The following is a 10,264-nucleotide window of genomic DNA, read 5'->3' as shown; positions in this document are numbered from 1 at the left end:
TTCCGAGTATGTTTGCAAAATATTTTTTCCATCAACTGAACATGTTCCAAGAATTCTTCTGAGGGTTGAATTAATCCACCAAACGATAAGTGGCGAATCCAGCTAGGCACATTTCTTGGAAGACAGTAAGAATGTTCATTCTTATTCTCCTCCACATTCGTATAGTGACCTAGTTCTGGATGGGTTGATTTTAACACATGTGAAAAAATGTAGTCTTCATTTGCCCGTTTCCTAAGTTACAATGACGTGTCACAATACTTGATACTTTGATTCTTCATCTAATTTGCCTTCAAAAATCAAATTCTTTTTTTAACGTTGTAGAAAAAATAGTGTTTGTGTTTCATGCGAAAGTCTCAACCTGACCGGCCTGGACCAAAAACTCATTGTCATGCGTCAACAAAAAACAATAATTTTGTGCACTTAATACAAAAATAACTATTTTTTTTTTTTATACTAAACTCGTTTGGGAAGTACTAGGGTACTAAATGACACCGATAAGTACTAGATTTAGTACCAAAGTACTAAAAACAACATCTCTCTCAGTTATAAAGTGATACTTTCCTTACTGAGTTAGCTCTGAGCTTCCACCAGTGACGTAAGCAATCGCCGCAACCACCGCGCTCTCCCTTTCGCCATGTGCTGCGTTGTACAAGTCAAGCATACCTATATAGTTTAGGTGCCTTGTATAACCTTAAACTGAAAACAACCTAACCTAACACAGAAAGTGTCAATTTCCTTTAGGGAATTTAGTTATCTCCGAAGTACTGTCAACAAAAGCACTAGATAGTCATTCATAGACAACTCGGTCCCAAAAAGATCGTGAATGCCTAATACAGCGTGATCAACAATGACTGAGTCTGTTGGCAATGAAACAATTGAAAATACTGGTGATTTTTGTCTAGTAACTGGCACTGAGCACGCATTGACTGGATTTTTTTAACTTGAGATGACATTAAAAACATTCTTGGTAATGCAGGTTATGTTTATACTATTACAAAAATTAACCTTCGTTGGTAAATTTTAAATTTGCCAAATTTCATTGTTACCAACAGACCCAGTCATTCTTGATCACTCCGTACGTACCCATACACAGTCGTGTTGCCAACCGAGCAACTTTGGTGCAAATGCAGTCTTGCAGTAATTCGGTAGAGCTCAAGCATGACTCCTGTTCTTTCGAGCTTTTCCTACGCTGTCTTCAGTCTGAGCTTAAACTGATGAATTTTTTTCCCAAACAGAAATGACTACTTCATTTTTGTTAATTAAGGCAATCCTTTGTGTATTATAATATGACTTGATTAAATATTGTCGTACGCAAACAGGAAACCCGGTTCATACATTAATAAAACGCAATTGTAATTTTTTTGACAATGACAATATCTCAAGTTAATAGAATGTGGGACGTGAAGAATTCTTAATTATTCATAGGGGTTAGAGGACACAAGTATTGCATAAATATGCAGGTATTACGACTCAAAAAGCGCAGATAACCTTGCTTATTTAATTTCTTAAAGTTACGCCCGCCCCCCTTCACACACTTTGCCATATAAATTAAGCAAAGTGACAAAATTTGAAGGAGTGGTGTTCAGTTTTGTTTTGTGGCTGTCTTTCTTTGAATTATTTGTTGTTTTAATAACAGTTTTGTAAGTACGTATCTACTTTTGTTTGCCTCATTTTTAATGAGAGTAAACCAATAATATAGTATATTATATCATGAAGAGTAGAAGTGTCTCTTTTTGTGCTAAGCCCAGAGATTGCAGACAACTGGGCGAAGCACAAAAAGAGCTTCTACTCTGAATGATATATACTATTTTATCTTCAGGCGGATCACAAAAAAAAAATCCAACATGAACTCACTTATTTATTTTCTTTTCCTGCAGTTCTTCTTCAAATTTTAAGGCAAATCCAAAGATTTTAACAGTTTTGTCAGACAAGTATCGCGCTATGCCAGAGATGGACGCGAGTCAACCTCACGTTAGATCCGACGAACTCGGTTTCGAGTACAGCCGATGGCTCTCCTCCGCCCCTCCGGGCGAAGAAGTGGTCATTTCCGGCATGTCCGGTCGCCTTCCGGATTCCAGAAACATCCACGAATTTCGCGACAATCTCTTCAGTAAAACGGACATGGTGAACGATGACGACCGACGCTGGAAATTGGACCATCCGGAGGTTCCCCAAAGGAGTGCTAAAATCCGCAACATCGATCACTTAGATGCCGGATACTTTGGGGTGCACCACCGCCAAGCGAACGTCATGGACCCCATGATGCGGGTTTTATTGGAGACGGCGGTGGAGGCGATCATGGACGCCGGAATGAATCCCTCGGAGCTGGAAAGTTCGAGGACCGGGGTCTTCACGGGTGTGTCTTGGTCGGACATGGAGAACAGCACCCTGGTGGATGTTACAGAACGGCAGAAATTTGCACTGACAGGGTACGTCTCGACGGTGGTACTGTCGGTACTGAGTCGGTGTATTTTAGGTACTTGAGGTCTCTGAACGTACACAGGGTCAGCTACTTCCTGAAACTGAAAGGTCCGGCGTGCATCGTCGACACAGCTTGCAGTAGTTCTCTGAACGCTTTGGATTTGGCGTTCAGAGCCATCAGGAGTGGACAATGCGACAACGCTATAATCAGCGGCAGCAATCTTCTCCTACATCCAGGCAACACTCTTCAGTTCTTCCGGTATCATCACCTGTACACGTTAATAAACGCTTTCTCATCTCGATTTTTTCTCCAGGTTGGGAGTACTGAGCAGTGAGGGCGTCTGTCGCGTGTTCGACCAAGACGCCAACGGCTACGTCAGAGGGGAGAGCATTGCGAGTATCTTTCTCCAAAAAGCGAAGAACGCGCGCCGGATCTACGCCCAAATCATCAACACCAAAGTCAATTCTGACGGTTTCAAAGAACAAGGCATCACTTTCCCTTCTACTCTAGCGCAGAAGCAGCTCATGACGGAAATCTACGACGAGAGCGGGATCCACCCTTCCGAACTCAGCTTCTTGGAGGCACACGGGACCGGCACCCAAGTCGGAGATCCCCAAGAAGTCGAAGCGATCGATCACGTCTTGGCCAGAAAACGCGACAAACCTCTCTTGGTAGGATCTGTAAAATCGAGTATCGGCCACACAGAACCAGCTTCTGGAGTTTGTTCCATCATCAAAGTGTTGATTGCGATGGAAACTGGGTTGATTGCTCCCAATATCAACCTGAAACAGACCAAGGCTGGCATGGAGGGGTTCGAGCAAGGGAGACTGAAGGTGGTACTCGATTTAATAGAGTTAGAAGGCGACGAGGCTCTCGTGGGAGTCAACAATTTTGGTTTCGGGGGTAATAACTGTCACACGATCCTCAAAAGATTCAAAAAGAAGAAAGTCGACGGAGGAATACCCAAGGATGACGTTCCCAGGTTGGTCTGCGTTAGTGGACGCACCGAAGAAGCAGTTTTGTCTCTGCTGAATGATGTCAACAGTCGAAAACTTGACGCCGAACACGTGGGTCTACTTCATCAAATTTATAAAAAGAATATTGCCAATCATATTTATCGAGGCTTCACAATAGCGTCGAAGAACGGTCCTCTCAAGACCTCTTCGAAATTCTTTTCCTTCCAACACAAACCTCTTTACGTATATTTCGGCCAGTTCGAACGCTCCTTTAAGCTTCTAGGCTCTTATCTTATGCATTTTCCAATCTTCAAAAAGACAATCTCCAGGTAAGTCTTTCATCTTTCTTCGAAGATTCACCCTAGTCTATGTTACTTGAAGAATCGATAACATCTTGGCAACTAAAAACGTCAACATTTTGGACGCGATTTCGAAGGATCAAATTCAAGAAGACAACCTCCTCGGTGCCATCGCCGTGCAAGCCGGACTCGTGGATGTCTTGAAATCTTTAGAACTGATCCCAACCGCAGTGTATGGCGATTCTTGGGGCAAGTTAGTCAGCGCTTACTACTACGACGTCATCACCATAGAAGAAACAGTGTTAACAGTCTACAAGATCAGTCAAAAACAGTCGCATTTTGAGTCGAACATGCTTTTTGACACCATCCCCGAATTCAAAAGTCTGCTTAAGTCAGTTACCAAAAGACGAGACCGATACTTTTGTAAAACCCCGAATTTGTCAAATCTAGAGTTCCGTGACCACTCCTTGAGCCACGAAACGTTGCTGAATATGACGAAAAATTCGTTGGTGTTAAATGTTTCCGACCAACAATTAGACAACAAAGACGTGTTGCTTGTGGAAGGCAACCTCGTCAACTTTTTGGAGGTTTTGGGAAGGTACGTACCTAAATCCAGTTTGTGAGTTGGTTTTCACTGAAAATCTTGTAGATTGTACGAATGCGGTCACAATCCTCAACTGCACAAGTTGTACCCCGAAATCGTGTACCCCGTGAGTCGAGGCACTCCCATGATCTCGCCCATGGTCAAGTGGGACCACGACAGGAGCTGGTTCACTTACAAATTCACGCAGTTCATTGCGTCAGAAATCGAACAGATGGATTACAATGTTTCGAACGGCTACGAAGAGTTCAAGCACATAGCGGGACACGTGATTGATGGTTTGTTGGTGTAGGTTTTAGAGCAAACTGCTGATGCAAAGTTTCAGGTCGCAACTTGTTCCCCGCCGCGGAATATCTGCATCTAGTATGGCAGACCCTTGCCCAAAGTTGGAAGTTGGCAGTGATCGACTTTCCTGTGGTTTTTGAAAATTGTAAATTCATCCGAGCTGTGACAATGCCGAAAACTGGTTTTATCAAACTCTTCGTTACCATCCAGAGGGGCTGTGGCAACTTTGAAGTCGTGCACATGGACCAGGTTGTGGTAACGGGTCGAGTTTCCCACTGTTCGAATGTGAGTCAAGAACAAACGAATTTGAAATCACTTTATCCGTACAGCGAAGATCCAACCCAAATTTTGGGACAAGACGATATCTACAAAGAACTCTATCTTCGAGGCTACAATTACAGGCAGGGCTGACAACGTTGTGTGGCTTTTTTCATAGACCGTCATCAGTGGTATGTTTAAGGGTATTGCGAGGTGTGACATAGGTGCCTCCACCGGTCTACTCAAGTGGGAGGACAATTGGACCACCTTCATGGATAACATGCTTCAAATGAATATCCTTCAAGTTGACAGCAGATTGCTCTACGTTCCTGTGGGAATAAAAAAGTTAACAATAGATCCAGTGAAACATCATCAAATAGTCGAAAGTATCAAAGACAAGGAATCGCTTATTCCTGTGCACGTCTACAAGGAGAGCAATATCATAAAGTATGATTTGGTGCCCACTCTGACACTTTTAAAATATTTTTGCGCAGATCTGGCGGAATTGAAATTCGTGGGCTTACAGCGAAGTCCATTTCCAAGAAGAAACCTCGTTTGGAGCCAGTTTTGGAGAAGTATGAATTCGTTCCGAATCAGGAGTCGCTCGACTTGTCCCAGCTGATAAGAGTCAACATTCAAATCATCCTCGAGAATAGTCTAGAAAATCATTTCAAAGCGGTTGAACTCCTGGAAGGTTCTAGTGAACTTCTTTTACCTCTGGTTTGTAAAGTTCTAGACGACGTCCCGGTCGTCACTCCTGATCTGATAATCTCCACCAAAACTGTCTTGGACACGATTCCTGGTGTCAAAATCGAACAATTTGTTCTAACTCCTGAGAGCAACTTGCTTTTGATCGTCGCCACTAAACTTCTACAAAATCCCATTTCATTAAAACAGGTGCTGAACTCTCTTCACCCTAAAGGTTTTGTCTTGACTAGAGAAGAAGTCGTCTTTGAGATCTCGGATTTGGACAATATCGAAGTTGTCACCCAGTATACGACGGCCAAAGAGAAATTGATTCTTTTTAAGAAGTCTGAAGAAAAAACTGTGACGAAATTTGTCGAGGTGTCATCGAATAATTTCGAGTGGTTGTCTCAGTTGCAAGACTTTGTAAAATCTGAAGCGAATGTCGTGGTTTACGGTCAAAATCGTGAACCTGACGGTTTGATCGGATTGGTTAACTGTCTCAGGAGGGAGCCGGAGGGACACAAGGTCAAGTGTTTCCTCATGATGGACGAGACGCCAGATTTCGACCCTGAACTACCCTTCTATGGAAATCAAGTGAGAAAAAATCTCGCCGTAAACATTTACAAATCGGGGAAGTGGGGGACTTACAGACACTTGCTGTTAGAAGAGCTACAAGAAGTGGAATGCGAGTATTGTTTCGGAGACGTTTCAGCAAAGGGAGACTTGTCGAGCATGAGATGGTTGGAAGAGCCGCCCATTGACGAGTCCCGACTCCCCGAAACTCAAGTCCTCATCTATGTAACTGCTGTTTATTTTAAATAACCACAATCACTTCGCATTCCCTTGCAGAATTACTACTCCGCCATCAACTTCAAAGATATCATGCTGGCATCAGGTCGCATCAGCGCGGAACCTGGTACCAACGATCGCATCGAACAAAAGTGTGTGATAGGATTCGAGTTCGCCGGATTAGATCCGAAGTAAGTTTCCAAGCAAATATCGCACGTTTCTACCATTTCTCAATTGAAGGGGGCGCCGAGTCATGGGAATTGTTGACAATCGTGCGATTGCAACTCACGTCAGAGGTAATTCTCAGTTCTTGTGGGAGGTACCCGAGTCGTGGAGCTTGGAAGACGCAGCCACCATCCCCGTTGTCTACTCCACAGTGATGTACGCTTTGCTCTTGGTGAAACTCTCACACTAAGAATATGTCTTTTAACTCACTTGAATCAAAGGTCGTAGATCTCAAACCCAAGAGTACCGTCTTGATTCATTCCGGTACCGGCGGAATCGGTCTCGCGGCATTGAACGTCTGTCTCCACCACCAGTTCGAAATCTACGTCACCGTCGGGACTCAAGACAAGCGAGACTATCTTCGAAAGCACTACCCCCAGATTCCTGAAAGTCACATCGGCAACTCTCGCGATACCTCTTTCGAGGAGATGATCAAAGCTGGTACGAACAATCGCGGTGTTGACGCCGTGTTGAATTCTTTGAGCGAAGATAAGCTCAGAGCATCGGTGAGATGCTTGGCGCGCGGCGGACGCTTCTTAGAAATTGGAAAGTTCGACCTTGCGAACGACTCGAGTCTCAGTCTTCTCTTGCTGGAACGAGGAGCGAGCTACCACGGAATCATGTTGGACCAGATCTTCAAAAACTCGGCGGAATTAAAAGCGAAACTTGTCGACGCTTTGTACAAAGGTGTTCGCGATGGGTACGTTAAGCCCTTACCGAGGGTCGTGTTCGGCAGAGACGAACTGGTACCGGCGTTCAAATACATGACCACTGGGAAGCACATAGGGAAGGTGTTGGTGAAAGTGAGGGACGAAGGAGGTGTGAGAGGAGTTGGACCCAAAAGGTTATTCCCGGCGCTTCCGAGGTGAGTACTGTAATAAAAGAGGTTCACACACATCTTTGAGGGTCACCTGTGGTACTAATGAGTGTAATTGCATTGAAGATTCAACTGCGACTTGACCAAGTCGTACGTCATCATTGGGGGGTTGGGAGGAGTCGGTTTGGAATTGGCCGATTGGTTGATCTTGAGAGACGCCCGAAAATTGGTCCTGGTCTCCAGATCGGGAGTACAAACAGGGTACCAAGCCCAAAGAATAAGGTAAGTTTGTTATTTAGAGAATCTTCATCTAATTCCCTCCAGACTTTGGAGGTCTTATGGCGTTGAGGTTGAAATTTCGACGCGAGACGTCACAACCAAGCAAGGCTGTCTTGATTTGATCCGCGAAGCTACCGAACTGGGTTCCATCGACGCCATCTTCAATCTAGCTGTTGTTCTTAAAGATGCGCTCTTGAAGGACCAAACCGACGAGACTTTTCGTCTGTCTTTGGCTCCCAAAGCTCGAACGACCACCTATCTGGATCAAATAACTCGCGAGATCTGTTCACATTTGAGGTCAGTATTGAGTACTGAGCTTCCCAGGTAGTTATTATTTGCTTCAGGTATTTCGTCATCTTCTCTTCGGTTTCTTGCGGTCGTGGCAACGCCGGTCAGACCAACTACGGCATGGCCAACTCGATCATGGAGAGGATCTGTGAGAGAAGAAAACGCGACGGATTTCCAGCTTTGGCAATCCAGTGGGGCGCCATTGGGGACGTACGTTTGGACCAATCTGATTTGAGGATTGCTGACTGTTGTTGTTCAAGGTGGGACTTGTTGCTAAAATGCAGAAGGAGAACAAGGAACTGGTGATCGGTGGTACTCTCCAACAAAAGATCTCGAGTTGTTTGGAAGTGTTGGACAGGTTCCTGAAGCAAGACAATCCCATTGTTGCCAGCATGTTAGTCGCAGAGAAGAGCAACAGGAGTCACGGTGCGACTAGCGCTGTGGAAGCTGTTGCCAACGTCTTGGGCATCAAGGACATCAAGACCGTGAGTCAACATGCGACGCTGGCCGAGCTGGGGATGGACTCGATGATGGGCACTGAAGTCATCCAACTTTTAGAGAAGGAGTTTGAGATTTACATCACCACCAAAGACGTCAGGAGCTTGAATTTTGCCAAGTATAAACTTCAAACTTGTGGTACCCTTGACTCTACCGACATTCAAGGTTGACAGAGATCGAGTCAGAGAAGAGGAACGTTGGGGAAGAGAAGAGTTTGAACAAGACGCAACAAGGCACCGACTTGCTCATCCAGTTCATACCGGACAACCAAGCCGACAGTAGACCGATTGTAAAACTCTCCTGTGAAGGGCAAGACAATGAGGGGCAAACAGTTTTAGTCTTTCCGGGAATTGAAGGAGTCTTTACACTTCTTGAGGGTCTTGTAAAAAGTCTTCAAGCTCGAGTTTTGGGAGTGCAGTACAGCTATCAGGAGCCCGAAATTTCAGTAGAGGAAATTGCAAAAACAAGTCTTCCAGTTAGTTGTGGTATTCTGTTTGATAATTATGAACACTGTTTTTTTAGCACATCGAGGAAAATATATCCAAAGATGAATCGTTGACTTTAATCGGCTACTCTTTCGGAGTTTCAGTCTGTCTAGAAGTTTTTAGTTTGTTAGAGAATAGAGGTTATAGTGGTAAAGTGATTTCAATCGATGGTTCACCGACATATATACGATCATCTGTGTTGAATTCTGTTCCGGGCGACACCGAAGCAGAATTCCAAACGAATCTCCTGTACAAAATTTTGGCGGTGTTAATACCGGTGGATTTGCTGGCCCCGTACAAGGTATCACTGTCCTGCACTTGGTTTCCGGTCTAGATTGTGCTGTTTCAGGAAAAGTTTTTGAAGTGTTCAGACTTGGACGAGAGGTGCGATCTAGCCCTGACGTTAATACCTTCGGAGGTTGTCGATCGACAAAAATTGGATAAACAAGCTATGGTCGCACTCTATAAGCGGTTCAAAGCCGCCTTAAATTACGAGTTTTGCCACGACAAAATTCGGTCGAAAGCTTACTTGTTCAAGGCCAAGTATCCCATAGTTAACGAAGACGAAGATTACCATTTGTCGATGGTTTTCGAGCATTCCGTACAAGTTGCCACGGTCGATGGCGATCACGTTACCATGTTGAATCAATCGGAGCTAATTAAAGACATCAATAAATTAATAGCATGTGTGGATGATATCTAGAGCTTAAGACTTTTCTTATGTTAATTATATTTATAATAACAAAATGCAGTGTATAAAATGATTGAAATTAAATATCCAAATCACGAACCTACGAAGTTTTTTCTATAAAACTAATGACTTATTTTAACCTCAACCCTTCTATCATCGTCAAAATATGTCGACGTTGAAACGACCGAATAGTGGAAGACAGTTGATGAGAGGACTGTTGAAATGATGACATGTTTGTGGTATTACGTCAGTTAACCCGCAAGGGTGGACTCGATAGTGAAAAGGTGAATGCTTTGTTTGATAAAAAATCCATATTCCAAAATTGCACTTGAAAATTGTTAAAATTCCAGAATTCACAGAAGCCCCTTCAAGTCAAACACGAATTCTATGTATATTTTGGAAAATTATATTTCAAAGAAGTGTTGTGTATTTGGTGTTTTTCTGGATCTTCCTAAGAAAGTAATTGTCATTTTGGAAAACATTCAGATTCAAATTTTGTACAAATTTTGATAGTTTCAAATTAACCACTACATACAGAGCAGTTAATATTAATGTAAATTAAATTGAAGGATTGTTTTTGTAATATTCTCAGTTTCGAGGAGTCTGGAAATTTTTCTACTAGGACTTTTCGTACCAACCACAGTCGCCACACTAGTGAACTGCCACAAGAGTGTGATTTTTGTA

At 43.5% G+C, this 10,264-nt stretch overlaps 1 protein-coding gene across 2 annotated transcripts; it reads left to right on the top strand.

Annotated features, from left to right (window-relative positions):
* The first annotated feature begins 1,530 nt into the window (after window positions 1-1,530).
* Window positions 1,531-9,683, top strand: LOC138128557 (fatty acid synthase-like). Of its 2 annotated transcripts, none has more exons than XM_069044760.1 (19): window positions 1,531-1,640; window positions 1,878-2,429; window positions 2,477-2,680; window positions 2,736-3,707; window positions 3,760-4,275; window positions 4,327-4,556; window positions 4,604-4,964; window positions 5,011-5,268; window positions 5,316-6,306; window positions 6,358-6,488; window positions 6,538-6,694; window positions 6,744-7,387; window positions 7,466-7,621; window positions 7,664-7,915; window positions 7,963-8,116; window positions 8,167-8,522; window positions 8,570-8,879; window positions 8,927-9,190; window positions 9,239-9,683. In XM_069044760.1, exons 2-19 carry the CDS (start codon window positions 1,942-1,944, stop codon window positions 9,590-9,592), a joined length of 6,798 nt encoding a protein of 2,265 aa, XP_068900861.1. In that variant the 5' UTR covers window positions 1,531-1,640; window positions 1,878-1,941; the 3' UTR covers window positions 9,593-9,683. The 2 variants fall into 2 exon arrangements, with proteins under 2 accessions (XP_068900861.1, XP_068900860.1); XM_069044759.1 differs by having other exon boundaries at window positions 1,552-1,644.
* Window positions 9,684-10,264: the final 581 nt, after the last annotated feature.

Source organism: Tenebrio molitor, chromosome 4, assembly GCF_963966145.1.
Source record: "Tenebrio molitor chromosome 4, icTenMoli1.1, whole genome shotgun sequence".
Lineage (NCBI taxonomy): Eukaryota > Metazoa > Arthropoda > Insecta > Coleoptera > Tenebrionidae > Tenebrio > Tenebrio molitor.
The sequence above is the reverse complement of the archived record's forward strand: the minus strand, read 5'-3'. Positions and strand labels throughout refer to the sequence as shown.